We start from the raw sequence: 27,307 nt of genomic DNA, 5'->3' as shown, positions 1-27,307 counted from the left end.
ACAGACTACAAGAAGCAGCATGTAATAACTTACAGTTTTAATCCTCTGTACCAGTTGGCAGAGCTCTCTTCACTGCATTATTCTTACGTCTTAAAATATTACTATCATTTGTAAATGGCTGTTTCAGCTTTTGAAAGCAATGGTAGCCTGACACCGCAGTGTAACTTGTATATTTCACTGTCACTTCTTAACAACATAGTTTGACATCATTTATTAACTTCTATATGAGTATCTTATAAAAACATTTAAACTTAGTCATGTTCTCCTCTGTCATGTATGAATTATGGTTCTGCTCGTTTCCCTCACCGCTTTTGGTTTCCTAATTGTGTCCACTTTCAACTTTGACCTTTAATTCCTACATATGTCATCTGTTAATTACCAATGCAGCCAATTATCCTGCTACATTTGCTCACCTCCGTTTAATTTCCTGTTCTGTGATTTGCAATGATACCACTGAAGCTTCCCTCTAAATATTTGATACAGATTATAATACATGGGCCTTGGTTAGATTTGAGGTACTGTTTCCTCTTTACAGCAATCTACAAAAAAGCTGCCTTTGTTTCATTGTGTCATGACACACACTGGTACAAATACACAGTCCTTGTTGATGTTACAATGCATTTTTTAATAATAAGCACTGTTGAAAAATGTTTTAAAGCAGTATTCAGTTTTGGTTCGGTGACTGAATTGTTTACTGTGTTATGACTGTCATAGTACAGTTGATGCTACTCATAGAAATTGCTCTTTCACATTACTATTCATACTACTCAAATCATATGACTAATCATAATACTCTTCATTTCAATTATTAATCTTATTGCTCCTCATATCACATTATTAATTATACCAAGCCTCATATCACATTATTATCCAAACAACTCTTCATACCACATTTCTGAAGTACAGTCTATATCACATTAAAGCAGTACTGCACATTTTACGTTTTTAATTCTACTGCTCCTTACATTGCCTAACTGTCCATATTACTGTTGATATCACAAGAATAAATTTACTACCCTTCATTTCACTATTACTATAATTACTAGCAATATTACTGCACATATCACTTTTAATAGCCATAATACTCCTCATAACAATTTACTATTTCCCTTTCTATTGATACTACCTGGATAGTCATACTACTCTTCAGATCACATTACTTAGTAATACTACTGTTGATATAACATTGCTGGTCCTATTACTGCATGAATGACTAATTATCATGGCTGACTATATAACCTTCTGTATTTTTTACACCTTATATCCCATTAATGGTCCCATTTCTGGCCATACATGCGTTCTCATTCCTTTGTATAATCAAATTATGCAAAATATATTATACTGTGTGTTATTATAAATGGACTTAATATGAATACTGCACAACAATCTACAAATACTTTTTTAGTCATAAGCTTCATTCTTGCTAAAACATGCCTAGAGGTTTTCTCCATGGATCGCCACTGCAAATGGTTACGGTCAGCTGTACATACAAGGTTAAGAATCAAACTGACAAACTAAGTAACTAGCCAGCTGAATAATGAACTGGCATTTAAATGCTTGTTAACATGTTTCATATAAATGATTGCATAATTTAATTTCTATAAACACAAAATATGCATCACTTACGTTTTGATGTTTGTGTTTTAATTTTTATCATCAGTGCACACACGTGACTTACCCTGCCATGACAATGAAGAAGTCAAGTCGATTCCAGGTGTCCCCAAGATAACACTTCTTTCCAAATATTCCCAAAGCAACCATCTTGACCATCATTTCCATGGCAAAGAAGATAAAGATGAAGTCATCGAATGTCTGTAGTAAGAGAAAAATAATGAGGAAGTAGAACGTAAGAATAGTTTTCTAAAGCTGTCAGACAGCAAGAGAGTGAGACAGAAAGAGAAAGAGAGAGAGAGGGAGAGGGAGAGGGGGAGAGGGGGAGAGAGAGAGAGAGAGAGAGAGAGAGAGAGAGGGAGAGAGAGAGAGAGAGAGAGAGAGAGAGAGAGAGAGAGAGAGAGGGGGAGAGAGAGAGAGAGAGAGACAGTGAGACAGAAAGAGAGAGAGAGAGAGAGAGAGAGAGAGAGATGAAGGGAAAGAGAGGCAGAAGGAGCCAGTCTCTGTCTGTCACACAGACACTAAGCACACACACACACACACACACACACACACACACACACACACACACACACATGCAGCGCGTGCACACATGCACACACGCACACAGACATACCCATACAAACACACACGCACGCACCACACAGACTTATAACCATACAGACATACACACGCACACACACACACAGGCTTGCACATACAGAATCTTCAGTATAAGGACATAAGGCTGCAGGCTCCTCTGTTCCTCCTTATGAGGTATTATAGTTTTCATTTCATTTTCATTTTACTGCCTCTATTTTATAGTGAGCCACCTGGGAGATTTTAAAGTCATACATCAGCATTAAATTCTCAAGCCTGCAGCCATTTACCACACATTCTTTACAAAGGTCTTAAACTGCTTTTAACACTTATGTTAGCTGCAAATGAATGCGGTTTATGACATAAATGTTACTTCTTAGCCCTCTTTCTTTCACTTTAAGTGGCATGAATTCTAATGCTCAATTTCTTATCTTGCCAGGCTATCAGGAACAGATAACAGCTAAATTCATGCACCACTAAACTGTTACCACATATCGTAACTTGAGACTATAGGCCTGTGATGTAAATAAAATGGTAGAATATGCACTTTATTACTCTTTCCTTTAATAATATTGTGTACGCTGTTGTAATTATGCCCCATGAATGATTCCAATGACCAAGATTGTATAAACAGTGATTGGATGCCACAAGGCAGGCCTGGTATGGTTGTCAGGAATACGCAGCAGTTAACTTCTCTTATTATTTAAGATGGACATTTTCATGTAGTTTTCTGCATGGCCTAGCAGCAATTCATAGGAAAAATAACTGACATAGATGTTGACCTATATGTGATGTTTTGTTGCTTAAAAGAAAATATTTAGAATGGGACCCTGTGGTTTGAACAGATACTGGGCACCAGCCAGCTGTTGCTAGAGACTTGCACTAGAATGAGCTAGACAAAGGTCAAAGAGCATAATAGGCATCTACCATTTAAATAGAGAAGGGACTCATAGGAATTTAAGATGCAGATAAGAAAATGTGAGCTGCTTGAAAAAAAAAACATTAGGGGTATGAATGACAAGAAGAAAGACAGTAAACAGCAAGAGTTAGTTTGGGATACCCATCAGTGCATGTGGCAACAATTGGCAGAAAGAAAATAAATGATTAACATGCATTATTTTATATATGTACTTTTTCAGTAGGTGAGTCCTGAATTATTCTTGATATAAATGTGAAACAAATTAAATATTTATCAAAGCAAAAAAGTAGCCTTTGCTTTTGAAGTTATTTCAAAGGATCTTCATTAATTTACATATTAATCGTATTAGTAGTAATTCCTGTTTTCAGTGATGTGGAGACCATTTCTGTGAATATTCTGACCGATAAGATTAAATGCAATAATCCATGCAATTCTTTCCATGAAAGCAGTACCCTAATGCTGTCAAAGCAGTACCCTAATACAGTCACTTTAAATGATGGATAATGTCCCAGTTTGCCATTTATCTTTGAAATATGGGTGGGTACAGGTTGCGATATTCCCTTTAAAACAGCTGCTGTATATATATTCTAATGGTGAAATGGTGTATGCAAATCTGTTTTATTTGCTGTTGGCCATGAATATTTCTGAGAATTTCTTAAATTTTGTGGGATTCAGAAATCTTTGTAATTAGCTGCAAGGCTTACTTGTGGCTAAGCACAAAATATATTTATTTTATTCATTTGCTAAAACCCATTAGGCACAAATGCCTCTCTTCAGTGGTGACCAGGAAATATAGTTTGGTCAAGTGTCTTGCTTAAAATCACACACTAGGTAACTGGAGATCAGGGGAGTCAAACCAGGAGAACAAAATGGTGCTTGGTAGCCATAGCAATCAATATGCCATACACACCACTCGTTAAAAAAATGGATCTGTTAAGAAACTTGCAACTCCTAGAAACCAGTTATTCATAACATCACCTACTACCCACAATGCAACTTTCTTTACAGTTCATGTCGTAGTATGAGTAAGCACTCTATGTCAGCATTTCTGGTGAACACCTCCATTTTATGTACCAAGTGCACTATTAACAAATCTTTTGCTATAGATATGCTGTTCAGGTGTTGTGACTTTAACACTGTAATTCATTCTGTATTGTGTGTTTGTAATCAAATTGGTTTACATGGGCATATACAAAGTTATTCTCCTAAGTCATGCCTTCAGCCTGATATTGGTGTTATGTTAGGATACATCATGGTGGTATATCTACAGGTGGCTAAGATGGATTCCCAAAGTATCAGATGCACAAAGCACAAGCCACGAGGAACACAATGGTGATCACTGTTTTCCATATGAAATCACTGCTGGTTTCATTTCTAAGTGACCATGAGCAGTGATTCCCCTCTTTTAGGTAATTTTGCCTTTCTTTGAGTAGGTGTGAAACTGGTGCCTCTGGCATCAGTATGTATATATATATATATATATATATATATATATATATATATATATATATATATATATATATTTAAGTCTGGAGATACTTCCCCCTACAAAAACACTTAAGGTTTTTTTTTTGCCTTTTTTATGTTTTGAGCATTATATTTCTGACGCTTGTGGTATTGTCACTTATTGCTTCATAGTAGGACTGCATGAACAATGCAGTGCCGAGCATGTGGCCACTGTCCTACCCTAAAAGTATTTCTGAGGAATACGATATGAGACATCTTATGGAATCATACTAATGCAATGAGCATTCCATCAGTTCAGTGGAGGTTAATGTCATTCTGCTCCAAATGTTTTTTTGATTCAGATCCTGTGTCATTTCGCTGCTTTTTATTTTTCTTTTCTTTGATTTACTTTGAAGCACTTACTTTGTGAGAACAGCTGCATGATTTCTTATGTGATCTTTCCCTCGGTTGTCCATAACATTAATCACGTTACAGAAAAATTATTGGATATTTTGTCTGGAATGTATTACCAAAAGAAATGAAAGTAATACTATATGCAGAATAATGCTGGCACTATGAAAGCTGGTACATCAGAGATTATGATTGAAAAATCTGACAGTAATAAAATATCAAGCCATTGTTAAAAAGGCAATGCCTACTTATTCTTAACTTAAAAAAGAATTCTTGAGTGACAGCTGGCAAGATTTTGCCTACATGCGTCATTATTTAATTAGTGAACTGCATTTTAATATAGTTTTTAAAAAATGCAGAAAATATTTATGTTAAGTTATGCACATGTTTCTTGAATATGGAGCTAAATGTTAACATTTCCACTTAAACAAATGATTTGCATTTTAATAAGAACCAGCATGAATATGATACCGATAATAGTTAGAAACATTTTTCATTGTTGCAACACAGCTGTTGGCAGCTTAGCAGTTTGGGATTTCCTTTAATTGCTTGCTAATAAAGTAATTTATTTTAGATTCATCAACCTTGTTCAGGGTTTTAAGGTTTGAATGATGAAGATGAGTGTTGCCGCCTTTCCTATTTCCTTTCCACAATCTCATTTCTTTGGATGCTTTAATATGCTTACACCCTCCTGAGGGATGAGCACTTCCCTTCTCCACTGGGGATAACTGAATATGATACTAAATACACAGTTTCACAGACATTGCAACGAAATCAAACACGTGTATAGACAAAAGCCTGAGATTGCTATCCTCACAATATGAAAATATTGTTTGCTTCAAGAAAATTCAGGTGCACACTTTTATCTGCTCTGAAACTCCTTCAGAATGAAAACAACAAAAGAAGTGGACCGAGTACAGCAATATTTCACTGTTAAAAAAAAAAAAAAAAAAAGAACTGACTTGGAGCTGTAACTGCAGTGCATGTACTCAAAATGTGATCTGTTAGGGAAAAGCCATTCTGTGGCTGGAAACTGTGAATCGGTTTGCTTTGCCCTTCTGCCAATGCATGCCATGTTTGGATCAATGAAATACCAATATACAGCTTGTAGAAGATATGGCTATTTTGTGAACACCTTTCTTTGCTTGTTTTCAGCATCCTGCTGTTTTTTATTGTAAACAGTGCTTACTGTCAATTGCTTATTATCTGAGTAATAATCAGAGAACCTTTACAACAGGGACTCTCGACATTTCTGTTCTTAACTTAGTTACACAGTATAGTAATTTGCAGGGCAACTTATCTATCAGGTAAAACACTATAGCTGACATGTCTGTTTAAACAGTGTATTAACCAGTACTTTGAGTAGAAATACTTTGACCTATATAGCAAAATATTTGCTTCTCAGCCACGGTAACTAGACTATTGCCTGCAAAGTAGGAAAGAGATAAAATGCTAAATTTTCTCCAATATTTTAGTTTGTTCTTTTGCTCCTCATGGTCAGCTTTTGTTACTAATCATCTACCCTAGAAATAACATGAGTGTGTGTGTGTAAATTTATATATATATATATATATATATATATATATATATATATATATATACATACACACATATATATATATATATATATATCTATATATATATATATATATATATATATATATATATATATATGGATCCCTATATATAATCCCTATCAGACGATCAAGTTTTCAGAAACTCGAAATTCATATGGTCGAGATCATATGATCGAGTTTTTGAAAACTCAAAGCTTTTGTATAGATTGCAGTACAGTAAAGATCGAGAAATTTACCCTTTTCGTCATTGTACTGTGATCTGAAATTTGGTATATAATTGACAGGGAGTGTGGGGGAGCAGGGGAGCTTGCCTCATAAATGCAAAAAAAGTTGATTTTTGTGGGGGGGTTTTTTATGTTCAAGTTTTTTCATATGCTCTCATCCATATGAATTTCGAGTTTCTGAAAACTCGATTATCTGATCATCTAACAGATCCATATTTATATATATATATATATATATATATATATATATATATATATATGTATATATAGATAGATAGATAGATATAGTTATAGATATAGATATATGCAGTATATTTGTGGATATATATAAATGGGTCACCTTCACATGGTCGACTTTTCAGAAAGTTGACTTTCATATGGCCAAGATCATATGATCAACTTTTGAAAAGCTGACCATGGGAAACCGTTATCTCTGTACAGTGCGGAATAGGAAAATTTCCTTCTTCCGCACTGTAGTGTGATGTTGGAGTTAGTATATTTAAGTTACGGGGGGCGTGGGGGGTGTAGCCCCCCCTTGCTAACAGTTTAAGGTAAGTGTTTACTGTGTTTTATATGTTTAGTTTACATGGTCAGCTTTTTGAAAGTCGATCATATGGTCTTGGCCATACGAAAGTTGACTTTGTGAACAGTCGGCCATGTAAAGTATACCTATATATATATACATACATACATACATACACACACATACATACACACCCACTCATGTATGCCTACACACAATAGCACATGGGCATGCACTCACACACCCACACACACAAAATAATCAGTTTATCAATGTCATTTGCATGAAGTTGTATCTAACAGAGGACATGGCACCTGTGTATTTATTTATTTATTTATTATTTATTTACAGGGAAATTCTGACTTGGAACAAGCCAAATATCAGCAGAGGCTTGGGGCAAAACACTCCAGATGCATTCTTTGCAACATGGGAGGAAACCCACACAAATGCAGGGAGGACATGCAAAGTCTGCACAGAAGGCACCCCAGCCAAGAATCAAACCAGAAAACCTCTTACTATGAGGTAACAATGCACACCACTGCACCACTGCACCATCCTACTTGAGGAAATTTTCCTAGGGTTCCAGTTGATTAGAAAAAGATCTACTGAAAACACTTCTACTACCCTTTATCATCTGCAGCGTAACCAAAGAGATAGTGACTATGCATAAGGTGTTTTGGAAGACCTGCCCATCCATGATGATTGTGGTAGGGTTTACCTCCTCAGTTTGGTGTTCAGGGGGCAGTTCGCTGAAAAAAAAAATCTTTCCTTTTGGTTACCTTAAATTGGCCTTTTGTTGAATTGCTCAGCATGAACTCACCATGCACTGCCAAATTTGTATGTTACATTCCTGTGCAAAAGATCCTCCCCACAAACATGTACACACACATAAACAAATATAGACACACGCGCACACACACACACACACACACACACACACACACACACACACACACACACACACTGTTAGTTATCTGTCACTGAGTTCTTAGAATGTTTTCTAAACATTTAATAAAATGGTGCAATATAAAAAGGTTATACTGTTAATAAAATCATTTAGTATTGGTCAAAACATACAACAATGTATACAGATCTTAACATAATTAACTTCATCTGCAGAGTTGTACTATTTTTTCTGAAGGATTATTGTTGTTTATATGTCACATGTATGTTATTTTATAACTGTATATCACAATCCCATGTAAATTATGAAATACAAACCTTTTTCAGAGGATGGATTTTTACATACTTTATCTGCAGATCATGGTCAACTTTAACATAAAAAGATGTACTAACTAAAGATAGAACAAAGTGTTGTCCTTAGAAATGTATTTCAAGGTTTACATAACGTATACATGCTAACAGCCAAACCAATTGTTTCTTCTCCATTCATCACACTTCTTTCCAGGAATAATTGACTACAAATCAAGAAAAAAGTAAAGCAAGTAGGGACCATGAATGCCATGCAGTGACTTAAGTTTACTGCCTCTGAAACTATCTGCTGATTCTATTTTATGTGCTTGTTTAGTCATCCATTGACCAGATAAACTAACTAATCCAGTACACACCATTTTAGTCAAGAATCTTAAGGAATAAACAAGAAATGCCTTAGGTTGGGTCATATATTTGCATTTTGCCTTTTGGAAGTAGAATGAAGAGGGGTGTATGGAATGGTCTGATCTTTTATTGGATATGATGCCATACAGTGAATCTGGGGGAGGAACAGACTTTGCTGCCACAGGCTTATTCTTTTTGAAGGTTAGTGAGATAAATGAGAAACATTTGGGGTGAATGAAAGGCTTGCAAGGTTGGATAAACAAAAGAGAAAGTACAAATTTAGTCTATAGTTTTGGTTAAGAGCTTTGTATCTAAAGAAGGAATTTTAATACAGATGTGGTACATTTCATTAAACTGGTTTTGAGCAATGCCATTTCCACAAATGAGCCTGGATAAGATAGCACTTAGCATAAAACGTCATGTGAACAAAGCTCCCATAACCTCATAATGAGGGAAAAGCCTTCACCTCACCTAATTATAACCAACTGCAACAGTGTTGCATTGTGAATTTCTTTTTGGCAAGCAACATTCAGTCAGTTTCATTTTAGGTAAAAGTGTTTTATGAATTCCAATTAGGGGAAACAGTAAACCACCATTCTAGTAGTGAGAACACAAACCTTGTTTCACACATTTGGAACTGTGACTGTGCAGGGTTGAAATAATGGTCAACTTTACTAATAAAGCTTTATAGGTATGCACATAAGGTTGTGGCAGAAGCAGGTGGGATGAAAAAAATCATATTCAATCATCTTCACACTTTGGGTGTACAAAGAAGTAGTGACCTTGGAAACCTTTTTTTTTTTTTTGCTTTTTCTTGTATAGGAAATGTGAGTGAAAAAATGGTCATTCATGGTGAGGTGAAAGAAGGAAATGTGAGTGAAAAAATGGTCATTCATGGTGAGGTGAAAGAAGGAAATGTGAGTGAAAATGATCATTTGCGATGAGGGGAAGACATATGCCAAAGGCCTAGTCAAACCTGCTTGTAAATACTCAATCAAGAAATAAAGCACTTCTGGTTGTTGAGTGGTCTTTTTTTGTTTTAAGCAAAATCAGCTTGCTTATTTTTCTGAAAAACATGGTTGCATATCCATTTGACATCAGCAACCAGCAAGTTGTGATGTTAATATGATGGCATACACTAATGGAGAGGGCAGTCCTGAAGCAGCTGGTGTGGACAAGGATGTAGGCAATGAAAAAAAACATAGTTACAATAAAGCATTCAGCAAGGACCCTTACAAAATGAAGAACTCTAAATTTGAGGTGAGGTGGTTATCCTGAACTAAGCTTAGACCATGAGGAGGACCCCATGTTTTCTTGCATGATCTGTTTGCCATTTCTATAAAGATAAATGCTGAATAAGAACTGGGAAGTAGGGCTTATCAAGGCATTTGTCTTTAAACATTTTAGTTTGTGAAAGTAATAAGTGGTGGTGCTGCGGTAGCATTGTCGCCTCACAGTAATATGCTGTCCAGTTCGATTCTCAGCTAGAGCGTCTTCTGCGTGTTGACATGCGTGAATGGGCATACCTTCATTGAAGGTTGTGCATCAAGGCTGGTAACATGGCACGTAAAAATCAACTACCAATAGTAACAGACCGGAGTTCTGCTGTGGCGACCCCTAACCGGGAAAAGCCGAAAGACACAAACAAGTTTGTGAAAGTAATAACATTCTTTTGATGGCAGCAGATTCTTTTCTGTTGAAAATGAAGTGTGTTTATGATGCTCTTGTGGTTAATACGGCCAAATCTAATGATGCTCTTTGGAATGTTCTAGCGAGTTGTGGAAGTGGATAGTTTATACAAGACATGTAGTAAGGGTAATACTTAAATTCACTAGACAGGGGAATGGTGCGCATTGAGAGCAGAGAGTAGAGATAGGTGTTAGGCATGGCAAACCTATTATTATTACCATTTTGTTTCAGGAGACCAGGAAACAAAGACAGGAGATGAGCCACAGCGCTAAAATGGGACAAAAGAGGCGTGTGGCGTAGTTTCACAAAGCTGAGGTGCTGAATGGACTGTGAAGGTATTCATCTTTCTAATAAATCTTCCAAACATCTATTTTGTATGTAGTTTTATATTCCAGGCTCTCCAAGCCTGTATACTGTGTTCTACAAACGGCCTTCCAATAGTCTTTGTTTATTGCTGTTCAAGCCATGATGCACAAAATGACTGTCAAGCAGCAATCAATTATATTCATTTAACTAAACTCACACAGTTTAAACTGCATACACATAGACCATATTAAATATATTATGCTCTATATATAAAAATACAACTCATTTCTGTCTGATAAAATGACAGCTACTAAAATAACAGGTAAAGAATAGAATATATTTCTCAATTTATTAAAAGAAAATGTGCTGTAACTTAGTTTTGGGGGTCCTAACAAAAGATTGTTTTTCAGGAAACAACTGATAAATATTCAATTTCAGTTATGTTGAGAGTGCCATCCCTGCTTTTATTCCACAAAAAGTCAGACTCGTATGCATTGTTAAATAATTTGGCACATTATCCCTTCATTCCTTTGTGCACGTTTTTTGTTTTTTTGCATTTTTCTCTTTCCTCCCATTTCTCATTGTACACAAAACAAAGTGATTGCCCAGCTGCATTTCAGTTCTGCAAACGTATTAATTTGTTGCTGTCTTAAAGATAACCTTTTCACCATTTCTCTTTAGCATTATTCTACTTATGGTTTCTCATTCTGCACCCCCGTGATGTTTTCTTATAATACCCATTTGCTATGCTTATTCTTTGCTGCACACATCTAACATTTTTTCTCAGCACTGAGTTTCAAATAGCTTTGGATGACATTGAAACACTTTTAATCTTTGTTCCATCCAAACTGATATTTCCTCCTAGATCATGTGCAAATCACTTTGACTGGTTATGCATCTCACCCAGGGCTTACAGGCAATGAATCCTTTGTTTATGCTATGCCATCCTTAGCCACTGTTTGAATGTTTGAGTTTTGTCTTGATAAGTAGGTGCGAGATGGATATGTTGTGAAGGACCTCATTAAGCAGCTGTATTTTCCCTTGATGCTAGAATGGTCCATAAACCTTGTTCCCTTCTTACATATCTAAGAGTGAGAACCTGAGTTCATTATGTAGTTGTGTTTCTTTCATTTTAGCTAATATGTCTCATAAACCCCCTGTATCATTATTTATATTCCTATTGGAGGACTGTCTTGGATTATTCAATCTATTTTGAACATTGCTCATGCAATATTCACCTTTAATCATTTTAAATCCTTAAATTTGCCTCCAGGCAGACAGGCATCAAACTGTCCTAGACTGCTTTCAAAGTCCAGAGAAGCACATGCCTCTTTTACAGTAAATGAAGTCAACCATTTACTGGAATGTTTTGGATTAACTAGTTGTGATGTATGCCTTATGGAGTCTTAGCTCTTTGGTTCAGTTTTATCCTTAAATGCTTTGATATCATGGACTCTATTGCCATTGTATGGTCACTGTGTATAAGCAGTTCATAGGTTCATAGGTGTTTACTAGGCTAATGGCCCTGGAGCCTTTACAAGCCTAGCCCATAGGATTACCTTGGTATTGTGCCACCCGACCTTAGTTCCCAGTGCCTCTGTCTGTTAGAGCCACTGGAGCGAACCATGGGGTGAATTTTCTGTTTCCCATCCACTCATCAAGATTTCTGTTGAAGAGGGCCAGTGAGGTGCTCCGCTTGACATGTATGGGAAGTCTATTCCATAGCATGGGCAGTCTCTGGGTTATAAACCTGTCCCTCCAGCTTGTTCTGTTGATTGTGGTAATGAGGTTGAGGTCTCTGGAGCATTTAATGTGGAGGGATTGGGATTTCATTAGATGTAGCATTTCTAACAGAGCTAGGTCAGACACGGCATTGTAAGTCAAGCAGAGATCGTTTTTAAGAAGGCGATATGAGACATAGTTGGAGTTTTCTGAGTCTGTTCATATAGGACAAGTGTTTAATGCCTAGTATCCTCTTTGTGAGGTACTTTTTCAGCCTCTCCAGTTGTTATTCTAGACTTTGGGAGGATTGTGTAATGTGTTATGTGTATGATACTCCTGATTCTTCAAATGTATGACTTCTTAAAGTGCAAATGAGGTTCTTTTGCATGCATTCTTCAATACATCTATAAATATTGCAGTAGACATGCCTAAATTTGCACAAGAATGTTCTGCTACTAAGAACGTAACCCTATTATTCTGTGTACCTCTCACAGATATTTATGGTCTTTTCAAGTAGCAGTGCATTTTCCATTAGCATGAGACAATTCTTAAAGTAACCATTTGAAATTTCAGAACCAGCTACAGTAAAACCCCAAATGTGGAGACTAAATGGCCCAAAGAATTTGGGGTCCAAATGAAGAGATGATAAGTCAGCAAGGAAAGGAGAGTGGTACTGCTGAAACTGAATTCATCCTTAAGTCTTGGTGAGTACCTTCACAAGGCGGACCCTGTTTTTCACAAAATCTCACTAAGGTGACACTGATATATAGACAATATTTATAGAGCATATATCATGGACAGAAGTAGATCAACATTTAAAAAAATGATAGCTGGGTGTACAAGATCCAGCATAAAAAGTTCCCGATCCTGGTAGGCGCTAATGCCAGGACAGGAAAAAATGACAGTGTAGAATCCTCAAAATACAGAAACATTCCTACAATGTGTCCAGGCCAGGCCCAGGGGGAGGATGCCCCCCCTCCCATTGTAGAAGCAAATAGCAGTGCACAAAAATCACAAAGACTGATAGGCCAAAGAAGAGCCATAAAGACGATAGTGTGGACTATTCAGGAAAAAAAAGAATTAATTATTGTTATTATTATGCAAAAAGCCCAGAATTTCCAGACACAAAATATACAAAAAGATTAACAGAGAAGTAGAGGAAAGAAAAATACTTCCACAAGAAGAACTGTCAGAAGCCTCAAATAAAAATCTGCATTCATTAATCCAACGGATTTGTGAAAACAGTGTACAGACCAAGAAACTTTGAACTGCTTGGAAAAAGAAGCATCTAAAAAGTGTGATAATATAAACAAGAAAATCTAGAGATTTTTGAAAAGTATAAAAAAGAAATATGGACATGGAAAAGAAAGAGAGATTTGATATGGTGCAATATTTTTGCAAAGTTGAAAGCCAATTTAATCAATATAAAGAAGGCAGCCCCAAAGATATTGGAAGAAAAATACAGGCAAAGGCATCCAGATATGGAAAATAAATTTACAATAAAAAAATAATATCACAAAGAGGGAATGTAGAAAAGAAGATTAGTAAAATAGAATTTAAAATAGAAGTTGAAATTATGAAGTGGCTGCAAAGCGAAGGATTTGGTGTAGAAGGTCTAATGCAGGTTACATCACAGCATGATAGAGTGAGGCCCCGAAGTAAAGAGAAACAAGAAGATCAGCAGATTTCTGAAGAAGAAATATGGACATGGGAAAGAAAAGAGATTTAATGTGGTGTAATAATTATGTAAAGGAGAAAGCAAAACTAATCAATACAAAAACAGCAGCACCAAAGATATTTTAAGAGAAATACAGGCAAAGGAATCCAGACATGGAAAACTTTACAATACAAAAACTAAGAAGACAAAGGGGAAAAGTAGAAAAGGACATTAGTAAAGGAGAAGTTAAAGAAATAGAAACTGAGATTATGGAGGGCCTGCAAAGTGAAGGATTTAGTGTCGAAAATCTAATTCAGGAAGCACCACAACAGGATAAAGTAATGCATATCCAAATTAAGGGGAAAGCAAGGGAACAGAAAGCAATTGGTCAGGCGCCATATGAAGATGATTTGGAGCCTTCCACAGGAAACCAGGATGAATGTTCACTTGAAGATGGACAGCAAGGGAAGCAACAGGAAATTGTGGAAACTCTGACACAGTCAATGTTAAGGAGTGATAGGCCAGTGACTTCCCATATGACAGAGCAACGGACGGCATAGGATGAAATTGAAGAGAATGTGTCACAGGAAGATGCTATAGAATTTTCGATAGAATGCCTGCAGGAACTGGAAAACAAGGAATGTGCCCTCAGTTTAGAAGAAAATGAGCTAAGAGAAGAGTTGCTTGACTTAATAGAGATAGGTAGACACATTAAGATCAATGAAAGAAATAGACGGCAGAAGATCAATGTTTGTTCTTCTTTCGGCTTTTCCTGGTTAGGGGTCACCACAGCGGAACTCCGGTCTGCTAATGATTGGCAGTAGATTTTTACGATGCCGAGGTACCAGCCTGATGCCCAACCTTCAACGAAGGCACGCCCATTCATGCATGTCTTTTGAATGCCACTCGACCACGGGGAGGGCATGCAGACTCCACACAGTAGGCGGTCCAGACGAGAATCGAACTGGAGAACCTCTTGCTGTGAGGCAACAACGCTACCGCTGCACCACCGTAGCTTCCATAGAAAATAGTTTAGATGGCAGAAGGTCAATAAAACCCAAAAAGTCAGAAGTTTGATAAAACAAATGAACACAGTAATTAGGACTGCCCATAGAGATCCATGTGATATAACAGAAGTAAACAGGATATATTATTGTGCAGCTAAATTAATAACTGATAAAGTTCTACCACAAGAACACAGGGTAGTGAGGGAAAGGAAGGGGAGAAATTCAATACCATCATGGAAGTATTGAATAGAGAAAACTTTAATGCAGTTAAGACATGAAGTGTCATTGTTAGAAGAATATAGAAAAGGGAATAGATCAACAAAAATACTCAGATAGCTAGACGTGATAAAAGCAATGTGAAGAATTAGAACAGATCAGGATCTATCATGCACAGGAGGTAAAACTTAGAAGCTATACAGATAAATATAAAGGAAAAGTACAAAATAAGCAATTTATTGATGACCCAAAAGTTTTATAGAGAATTGGGAAGCAAGGTAAAAAGAATCGAAAGACCACTATAAAAAAGAGAAATAGATATATATTTTGGAGAAGTATTTATGAAGATCCTGTGGAACATAACAAAAATGATAAATCGATAGTATTAACATCTTTGCCCAAAGATTTAGCCATGAGTAAGAACTATTTATATATCACCCCAAACAGACAGCAACCTGGCTAACAACAGGAAAAACAATGTTCATAGTTAAGAGTGAACCTGCAGCTACCTTAAAAATTATATACCAATTATTTGTCTTCCAACAATGCATAAACTATACACTGGAATTGATGCTGACAGAGTTTATAGTCATTTAGAAAAAAACTCAATTATGGCAATAGAAGAAAAAGACGATAAAAGAAATCATATGGAGCAAAGGATCGACTATATGACAGTTACCACAAAACAGTGGCAGACCACTTTGCAATTAAGCCATGATAAAGGACAACTTATTATCCCAGGGATAAAAATTAAAAGGAGGATTTTCCAGGGTAATTCTGTGTTACTACTGCTAGTTTGTCTTGTTCTTAACCCTTTAAGCTGTCTACTTAACAGCTTCGGCCATGGCTATAATTTGGCTCCTAGAAAACAAGAGTCGATGATTTAAAACTGTATAGCTCATCAGATGAGGAACTGAAAGTGCAACTGCAAGTTGTCAAAACTTTTTCAGATGATATAAAAATGTCATTTGGTCTTACTAAATGTGCAAAAGCAACCTTTAAAGCAGGAAAACTGTGGCACCAAGAAAACATGAGTTTGGGACAAGAATGTGATATAAAAGAATTTGAGCAAGAGGGAGTGTATAAATATTTGGGGGTTGAATAATCAACAATAAAACATGAACAGATGCAAATAAAACTTAGTAAGGAATACTTTAGAAGACTTAAATTAATTTTGAAAACAGCATTGACAACTTGGAACAAAATTCAAGCTATAATCTAATTTGCTCTTCCTGTCCTAACTTACAGTTTTGGAGTGATTGACTGGCTTCAAAACTTGCTGGATAATTTAGACAGCAAAACAAGAAGGATGCTTCATGCTCACCAAATGATTTATAAAAAAAATCAGTGCACACCAAGATTATATATTCCTGGTTCCAAAAGAGGGATAGGCCTCCTTGAAATTGATTACATATGTAGATCTGCAATCGAGGGACTGCACAATATCTGTTGATCTCATAAGACCCAAATGTAGTGAAAGTTTTGAAACAAGAGGGGAATAAATGTAAGATGACTTCCCTGCTTAATCTAGCAGAAGCATATCGGTGTCAAGCAGGAATGGAAATCAAACCAGAAGTAGAAATATCAGGCAGCAACTGAATGTGCCAAAAAAACAAAAGAAAGAATACAAGGTGAAGGACCAGATGAGAAGGCAAGAAATGTAGAAAATGCATAAATATAGTTGCAGGTATAGAAAACTTCTGGAAGAACCTCATGCTGCTCAGGAATGAACACAGGAATGGTTAGGGAGAGGCAAATTCAAATCAAGAGATAAAAGGTTAATATTGGTAGCCCAAAATAATTGGAAACAGTTGCACACCTCATTGCCGGTTGTGACATACTAATGGTAGGAGGACTGCATACTGAAAGGCATAATAATGTGGCAAGACTGGTACACTGGGAATTGTGCAAACATCATGGTATTGAAGGGGCTGAAAAACATTGGAAACATGAGCCACAAAGCATCATAGAAAATGATGGTCTATATCACATGGGATCACCCTTTTTCAACAGTTCAAAAGATAGATGCTAGAAAACTGGATATAATGATCAAAGAAAAGAAGACAAAATGAGTATTAATCACTGAAGTTGCCATACCCATTGACTGCAGTATCTTGCATAGAGAGAGACACAAAGTCATAAAATATCAGAATTTGCAGGTAGAAATGAAAGCAATGTTGAAGAAAGATACCCAGACAGTTCCAATACCAGTAGGAGCAACAGGTCTTATAAAAAAAATCTGTAATCGTATTTAGATATGTTGCCAATACATATAACTCCATACAAATTGCAGAAGAAGTCATTATTGGGCACATTGCAGGTGCTGCGAAGAGCACTTCTGGCTGACATCAAACATGGAACCAATACTAATTTCATGAACTTAAATCGTACTTTGACTTAGGAATGGGGTCCATTCCCATTATGGTATTAGAAACCAAAAAGACTTGGAGAAATTAAAAAGGGAATAACCATTTGAAATGTCAGGACCAGCTATAGTAAGACCCCAAATGGCCCAAAAGAATGGACTTACATATACTAAGTCTGATATGCCACTTCTCAGAATATTCCCTTTTCTCAGAGGAATAGCAATCTCAGAATTGGTATAATTGTATATATATTTGGGGAGTGTAAGACACTTGCCCCTCACATGGAGGTGTAGTGGAAGGATTGCCCCATCCACAAAAAGAAATTTTAAGGAGAATATCCACTTTGTTTTGGGTCTTGTCTTTTTGTTTAGCTTGTCGGCATTTGGCATTTCAGGTGGCAACATTTCAGTAGAGATCCAATTCTTAAACTTCCTGAGATAAATTCTTCAAAAAAAATTCTTGAAAATAAGCTCTTAAAGAGCCTTTAGAGCATCTCTAATTAAATAACCTGCCTATGTTAACACATGATTTAGAAAAATGTGCACCAGTAGCCAAAACCAAGTTTTACTTATATCAAAGGTAACTAAATCAACAAGATTTGTAATAAGATTGCTAAAGTAATACATTGTGCAATAATTTAAAAAATGTGCACTGTCTGTTTTATCTGTTTACAGCTACTTTGAAAGACAATGATGGCAGGTACTGGTATTAAACAGAAATTGTTTAAGTAAGCTGGAAAACCCTTCAAAGTTGTGTTTACTGCAGTAAAAAATAGTGATTGTGAAGATGTGAATGGGATGGTTACTTATATTTAAGCTGTTTAAGATGTGAGAATTAATAATATGACTGTATAGTGATTACTGGTGGATGCAAGGAAGTTAGTGAATAGGAGGGCTTTTGCAAGTAAATTTATTTAAGATGTAGAGAGTTCAATAGCCACTTAGCTTAAAAATACAACAAAGAATTGGTAGATGACTTGAGAGGAAAGTGATTTTTACAGACTAGTTAAGAAAACTATGAACGATTCTTCCTTTCTTTAAAGAAAGCACACACATACAAATATAAAAAAGAAGAACATATATCTAAGTATATAAGCTGGAAATTCAGGTATAATTTCTCAGTCTTTTCTCAGAGGTCTTTAAATTAAGCACAGAGCTATTTTTCCTTAACCAAAATAAGAAAACAAGTTTCCATCCCCTGACATAATTCATAATTTGTGACTCTCAGAAAGGATTGCAGGATTTGCATTTATAACTCTTGGAATAATGTCATTAATATAACACTGAAAAAAAATGAAAATAAAAAGACAAAAACAATGTAAATAAACTAAAAATTGGATATAATCATATAGTACTCCATACTTGCAGCCTCCTAAAGGATCATACTATATTATGGATAAAAAATGAGGCAGCTTAGCATTAGAATGGAAGGTCTAGTCACGCATTCCTATCAGCTCTGTTTGGATGATCAGTGAGGAAAGGTACAGTGGTCCAGATGAACACTGGATGCAGGCCAGTCTTTTTTCATTTTGGTTCAGATTGGATATATTAAGAAATTTCAGTTGTGTCTTATGCAAATAAAAATAACAGTAGATATTTAATAATCACTGCTGCAGTAGCCATAGCTATATAGGTTATATCATGCCATGGATATAATAGATGGCAATCTTCAAAAGCTTAAGGGCACCTTCAGCATGCCCAAACTGTTAATTAGCTCAACATAAACTGAAAAAAAAAGAGTAGTTTAGGTGCCAAGCCCTTCATAGTTTTCATGCCAACAGAGAGTGAGGGAGACTAAAGCAGTGAAAATGTTAATCTTAGAAAAATGAACACAAATGACCTCATCTTGGCAATAAAACCATACCAGACTAAGGGGGGTGGGAAGGGAATGGTAACTGCAGCAGTGATTATTTGAAGATCCACTGTTATGGTAAGTTTGCTTACCCATCTGCACTATGCTCATCATATCGATCATTGCTCCAGTAGCCTTATCTATACAGGTAGATTAGCATAGCCTAGGCTCACAGGGAGGAGGAAGGATGAGGTTCCAGGGGACCATGGAAAATGGTCCAAGAAAAGCCTGCCCTAGACATAGAGAAGGAATCTAGTTTATACTGCTTTGTAAAATATGTACAGAGGATGAAGTTGCTCTTTCTAGAATACTGCTGTAGTTCACCCATTTACAAAAAAGCCACAGATAAATCCAAAACCATGGTAGAATTATCCTGCCTGGAATTTCCTTGTTGGGGTGGGCATAACAAAAGGTAATAGCATGAGGCAATCATTTGGAAATAGTCTGCTTTGAAACAGGTAGCCCTTTATTTTTACCTTCACAGGAATTAAAAACATGATCAGAGTTAACAAAATATTGTTTCTGTCAAGATAGGACCTTTCTCCATCATGTGTAGTTTCTGGAAAGAAGACACAGAGATGGATATCGTGGTTTAAAGTTAACTTGGATACCTTTTTAGCCATACATGAAGGATCCGTTCTTCAGAATATCCTATCTTTGGGGAAAATGAGATAAGGTTAAACCACCATAAGAGCTTGCAAGTTAGATACTGTTCTTGTAGAGATCACAGCAATCAGTAAGACTGCGTTCCATGTTAAGATAATCACATCAACGGGATGAGCTAGTTTAACTGGAGCAAGCGTTAGTTATACCAACGCAAAATTAATAACCCAAGGAGGAGACACCTGTTTTCTATGAAACTTGGTATGTAGCACCCCATTCAAAAATGTTTTCGTATGAGACTGAATTTTAATGGGGTCCATGGACAGGCATTCTTAAAAGCATGACAATTGAACCTTGATGGTGGAGAAAGACAAGCAGACAATAACAAATCATTCTTAAGATGTAGAGCCACAGAAATGCTAGCCCTGAAAGTGTGTTGTTTCCTGCGATGGCAACAACTAGAAAATCTTTTCCATTTACTAATTCCCAGTAAAGGGTTTTCTTGCCTCCTTTATTACTTGCTGCACATCCTCAGAAAATTGGTATTTAAAAGTTATTAAGATTCTATCACTGAGGCAGTTAGCGGTAGTTGTTTAGGGTCAGGATATATCAAACAACCTTTGTCCTGTGTGACTAGGATCAGTCTATGAGGAGGCTTGTGGTAATAACCCCTGGGCCAGAAGAGAGTCACTTCAATTTATTTGGAGAGTTTTTCTGAATCTTCAGGATGACCCTTGATAGGGTGTTAAAGTACAAAGGAACATTCCTGTGTAAGGATAAGAAACAAAATGTGGCTTTTAGGCTTTCATGAATGGAGTTCCTGAACAAAACTTTTCAAACAGATTGTTCTTGAGGGGAGGCAAAAAGATAAAATGGAGGAGTTCCCCACAGCTGACTCAGTACCTGGAGGATTCCCTTATTCAAACTGCATTGGTGAGGATCTGTCCTTATCCTGCTACACTTATCTACCATATTATTTTACTCTGATGGTAAATAAGATGCCTACAGATTGTGCTTAAGGGCTATGTCTGAGGTTACCATGGCTAGAGAGTAAGATATGGTTATCCTCTGTTTGTTTATGTACTACATCACTATGCTGTTTCCTGTAAACACTGGTAATAGCCCAGTGGACCATAGGTGACTGAGAGAGATGAGAACATGTATAAATGTCATTTTTTTTTTTATTTAATGTGCTTGGTCTGCTATTTTTGTCCAAAGACCCTGCATTTTTATCCCATACAGACTGTTCCTAAAGCAAAGATTGATGTCTCTGTTGTTACAGACTATGGTTGAGCTAAAAGGAAAACTGGGAGACCTGGAGTATGATAAATGTGTTCTCTCCACCAAAAATCTTCCTTTATACAAACTCAAAACTATAACCAGAGATGTCAGTGCACACTGATGTTTGGACCACACAGAATTTAAGTAACATTGAATTTTTCTTATGTGGAGTCTTGCTAGATGAATAATAAGGACCATTGAATGCACAGGACCCAGATTCCTGAAAAATTCCCTCACTGAGACAAAAGTCAGAGTGGAAAAATTCAGGAATAGATCTAGACCAAGATCTTCTTTTTCCTGTGTAAGAAAAGCTCTCTGGACTGAAGTATCTAGGAGACACCCCATGACAAGTTGAAAACAAGACTTTTGTATCTTCTTCAGGAACCCTTACCCAAGAGCGAGATTCCTGACACATGGAAAAATAGCCTGCAAAGATAAGTAAATCATCTAAATAAGAAAAAATTCCCCTTTGGAGTAGTAGATGGACCAAAGGGTAATGCAGAGAACCAATACTGTGATTCTGACACAACAAACCTTAAGAAACATCTGAAACTTGGATATATGGTAATAGGATTGTATGTATCTTTTAAATCTAAGATCACCAGAAAACTCAAAATAGGAGTGAGGGGTAACAGATTGTGATAACATTTTGAACTCAGGCAGTATTACAAAATGGTTTAGGAAGGAATGATCCAGAACTGGTCTCCATGACTCTTATTTTTTTGGTACCAGATATATTCTTGGTATCAAACCTTTCTGCAAACAGAGGAGTATTGGGCACTACTATCACATCCTGAGACAGCAGATGCTGAATAACAGGAAGAAAATAAGAGTTTAGTCTGGCAGAACCCATCTCTCTGAAACTATCTGTTGCTAAAGAGAGAAATGAAGGTTCAGTCTTTTTGGAAGAATTAAAGGTTTCAGGGGTCTTTTACTCATTTAGCTTTATTAGACTGCCCTTCATTCTGGGGTCTTCATGCTTTCTTTTTGGGACCTCCCTAACTTCACTTTTTAAATGTTTGCTTACTAGCAACTTGTTCTATTTATTTATTTTGCTCTTTGAAAAAGATTGTAGGGGTAGTATAAAATTCCTTAGCAAATTTGGAGATGGAAGTTTGAAAAATCTGAGGGTTTCCTTGATTCAGCTTCACTCTCTCTCTCTCTCTCGACACATTTTTAAGGAGCTCTGCAGAAGATGGTCAAAAACCTAACTCTCTAATGGATAATTCATAATTTCAGCTTTGACATCCACTGGAAAGTTTTCAGTATGCATCCTAGTAAACCTTCTCCTGACAGTTCCAGTGGCATCAGCCTTGGAAGTGGCATCAGCAGAAACAAAATTACATTTCAAGCAGTGGTTAGCTAAAAGAATTAAAGAATCAGTATGGTTACATAAATAACAATTTATCTCTGAATCAGAAACAGATGCCATTATGTTCTCAAAGGATGCAAGCATAAACTTTGAAACATGAGCTTGAGAACTGAGAATTCTAAAAGTAAGTATTACAGAAGGATGCAATTTCCCAAATCAATCAAAATATTTTCCATCCTTGTCAGAAGGTGGAAGATTGGTATTGACCAGCTGTTTAGCAGTAGCTGAGTTCACTAGATCAATAGCTGTTGGGTCTGATCCAAGACTAAAATATAAAAACTTATAAGATTGAGCAACATCATACAATGAATCTGCTTTCTTGGGGGAAACAGGCATGATATCAGCTATGTTACATACTGTAACAAAAACATCCTCCAGTGTTGAAAGAGCAAACACAACTGGAGAAGTTTCGGGAAGCACTACTTGCAATACCTCTGTAAGGACATTGGAATGTCAATATGTTCTCCTGAAACTACTGATTCATTCTGGAAATAGCTTTAGAAAAAGAAAATCCTTCAAAATGATTCTTAGCAGCCATACTGTCCCCAGAATCTGAATCAGAAACCTTCTTCTTCTTCTTTTTCTTTGGGCTGCTCCTGTTAGGGGTCGCCACAGCAAATAATCTTTTTCCATTTCTTCCTGTCCTCTGCATCTTGGTCTGTCACACCAACAATGTGCATGTCCTCTCTCAACACATCAATAAACCTTATCTTAGGCCTCCATCTTTTCCTCTAACCTGGCAGTTCCATACTTACCATTCTTCTCCCAATATACCCAGCATCACTCCTCAGCACATGTCCAAACCAATGCAATTTCACCTTTCTGGCTTTGTCTCCAAAGCGTCCAACCTGAGCTGACCCTGTAATATAGTCAGTTCTACTCCTGTCCATCCCTTTCATACCTAATGTAAATCTTAACATGTTTAACTCTGCCACCTCTATCTCTGACTCCTGCCTTTTCATCATTGCCATCATCTCCAACCCATATCTGGTCTCACTACCATCTTGTAGACCTTCCCTTTCACTCTTACTGGTAGCAGTCTGTCACAAATCACTCATGACACTATTTTCCACCTACTCCACCCTGACTGCACTCTCTTATTCACCTCTCTGCCACACTCACCATTACTCTGAACTGTTGATCCCAAGTACCTAAACTCATCCACCTTTGTCACCTCTACTCCTTGCATCCTCACCATTCCTCTATCCACCCTTTCATTCACACACATATATTCTGTCTTAGTCTTGCTGACCTTCATTCCTCTCCTCTCTAGAACATATCTTCACCTCTCCAGGGTCTACTCTACCTGGTCCCTACTCTCACTACAAATCACAATGTGATCCACAAACATCATAGTCCATGGGGACTCCTGCCTAATCTCATCTGTCAACGTGTCCATCACCATTGCAAATAAGAAAGGACTCAGAGCTGATCCTTGATGTAATCCAACCTCCACCTTGAACGCATCTGTCATGCCTACCACAGACCTCACCACTGTCACACTGCCCTCGTACATATCCTGTACCACTCTTACATACTTGTCTGCCACTCCTGACTTCCTCATACAATACCACAACTCCTCTATAGGCGCCCTGTCATATGTTTTCTCTAAGTCTACAAAGACACAATACAAATGCTTCTGACCTTCACTATACTTCTCCAATCAACGCCCTCAGAGCAAACATCACATCTGTAGTGCTCTTTCTTAATATGAAACTTTACTTCTTTTTGACACACTTTTGCCAGGCAAAGCATCCCTAGGGAAAGGTAATCCATTTTGTCTAAGTAGACAGGAATTCATTGCTTCTTCAGTGACCAACAACAGTAGTGTTCTCTTATCCACCCATGACATAGAGGACACGTTTGACCCTCAGTCCACAATGGTGTTAGAGGTTACACCAGAGGGAGGTGGTTAAGGCACTTTAGCCTGCTGTGCTAGCAAAAGCTGTTTATTATTTTCTCCATTAATGTGTCTGGTAGAAGGAATAATAGAGGTACTTGTAGCATGGTAAAGTTGAAAATGTTGCCTGTTTTCCAGGAAGTCTGGAAGCAGTAGTCAGTAAGAAATGTACGTAGTAAAAAAATCACCTTTTTCACCCAAAACACAGTAAAAAAAAACACTTAAAACACTTACTGGAGCTCCAAAATTAAAATAACACAGCATTTACCTCATTAAAAGTAGTTTTACATTAGTAGCAACTTTTTTCTACAAGAGTAAAAATTAACTTTCCTGTTTAAAAGTTAATAAAAGTCATGTGATAGTCAAAAACAAAACAGCATAAAATTTATACTTTCACAGAAAACGCTCATTTTCTGTCAAAAAATGCAAGAGTGGAAGTATTTTGTTCCCTCAGCATATCTGCCAGCAATGGAAAGTGTTAGATAACCATCAATCCATGAAAGCTCCTAAGAAGAACACTCTTCGGCAGCAGGAAAGCTTTGAAGGGCTTGGCGTAGAAACCACTATATTTTTCTTTAGATCAGCTCAAGCTGAATAATGGTTATTAGGTGGATGGATGGTACCATTAAGATATATAAGCTTGCTGGCTGTTATAGCCATATCAGGATATAACACACATAGCTAAAGCTACTTCTGCAGTAATCATACTGGTGCACATCTACCAGTTTATGATGTTGATTCAAAATGATGATCTCTGCAGTAAAATGGGGAATAAAGCAAGATGATAAGAGAACAACTAATACCTCATATAATAATGAATGAAAAGTAAAAGCCCTCATCTTAATCATGGTAAATCTTTATGCACCACAGAAGACAGGATAGGCAGTCTGCATATAATAAAACCTCAAATCCATGAAGGAATGCACCAGTGACAGGGTATTTTAAAGAGATACTAAGAGAATTATCAAGAATAATTTGATGGGTGAAGTTGCAGTATTGCATGAAAATCCACATATTTAAGTAAGATGAGACAGTACTATAAAGAAAAGTGATGATGATAGTAACAGTCTAATGACTATGAGGCCTCACAAGATCAGTAGTGGTCTGACTGTGGCTGATTTGTAGACAGAGCAGTGGCCGACATCAATGTGGCTAAGAGACACAGTGCACAATAGTGCTCTAACATCTGTAGCCTTCTGTAAAGGTGGACATACAATACATATGTATATACATATATATATATATATATATATATATATATATATATATATATATATATATATATATATATATACATATACATGCACATATATTTGTGCATATGCAAACACATGTACATATACATGCACATATATACGTACATATATACATGCACATGTACATATACATATAAATACACATAATACATACACATATACAGTACATGCACATATGCATATACATACACATACATATGTACATACACGTATACATGGCAACTGCACTTCATTTTAATGTATACATTTTGCTTTGATTTAAAATAAGGACAGATACTACAAAGTGCACCTTCCTTTTCCTTCAAGTATGACTTTGGTTACTTTCAACAGCTACCGAACGTCATGCTTCTTCTACATATTTTTTATACATTTTACAAAAATTATAGAAAATTCTTAGATAAAGTGTTTTATTTCAAAATAAAATCAATCATAGATAATTAGAATCATCAAGAAAAAAAAATCATCTAGGTAAAAAGGTTAAAAAACAATGTATATGCTAAATTAAAACAAAGGGATAAAGACTAACATTTCTAAGATAACGCATGTATCTTGAAAAAAGAAATTGATAGAAGTGAAACGGCACAGAGGTAAATGCATTTGACAAATATAGGGAATATGGTTAGTAACTGCATCTAGGGAAGAAAAGGCAGATGTACATGGCATACAGTGTACATGGAGGACTCTAACAGTGATGTTAGGAAGACTTATTTCAGTGGACGAATAGAAGGAATATTCCTGCGCCTGATGGAAACAAGAGTAATCGACTGAGAGGCTTTAACAATGTTGGAACAAAGCAGGGAAGTTATGTATAAAAGGAGCCAGTTAGGGAATGTGGAACCAGATATAGTATCTATCTATCTGTCTATCTATGTATCTATGTATCTATCTATCTATCTATATGTCTGTCTGTCTAGCTATCTGTCTGTATATCTCTATCTGCCATCCATCTATAATCACAGACTTTATTTACTGACACTAATCTATAGCAAATCAATATATCATATTAACATTTGTTCTAACTGACATTCTCCCTCTTTTAAAAAGAAATATGCTCAAAGGAAGAACATCCCAAGTGTTTCTATGCTCCTTGTGTGTTATGTAGTAAGAAAAATAAACAACCATCCATCATAGCTGCAACCTGGTGAGATGATTATCAACACTGATGGCTAGCAGGAGTGATATGACTACCAAAACTGATGGCTAGCAAGGGTATAGTTCATGGCTACTCATTTTG

The 27,307-nt window shown here is 36.5% G+C and overlaps 1 protein-coding gene across 1 annotated transcript in view; it reads right to left on the bottom strand.

Annotated features, from left to right (window-relative positions):
* CACNA1I (calcium voltage-gated channel subunit alpha1 I) overlaps nt 1-27,307 on the bottom strand; it is a 3,136,920-nt gene that overhangs the window by 3,105,640 nt on the left and 3,973 nt on the right. Inside the window, exon 2 of the mRNA XM_044073362.1 lies at nt 1,679-1,812. Within this exon, the coding sequence (XP_043929297.1) occupies nt 1,679-1,812 (134 nt within the window). The remainder of the gene's footprint in view (nt 1-1,678; nt 1,813-27,307) is intronic.

This window comes from Protopterus annectens, chromosome 1.part0, assembly GCF_019279795.1.
Source record: "Protopterus annectens isolate FY-2018-M chromosome 1.part0, PAN1.0, whole genome shotgun sequence".
Taxonomy (NCBI): Eukaryota; Metazoa; Chordata; order Ceratodontiformes; family Protopteridae; genus Protopterus; species Protopterus annectens.
This window is presented reverse-complemented; position numbering and strand designations above follow the sequence as displayed.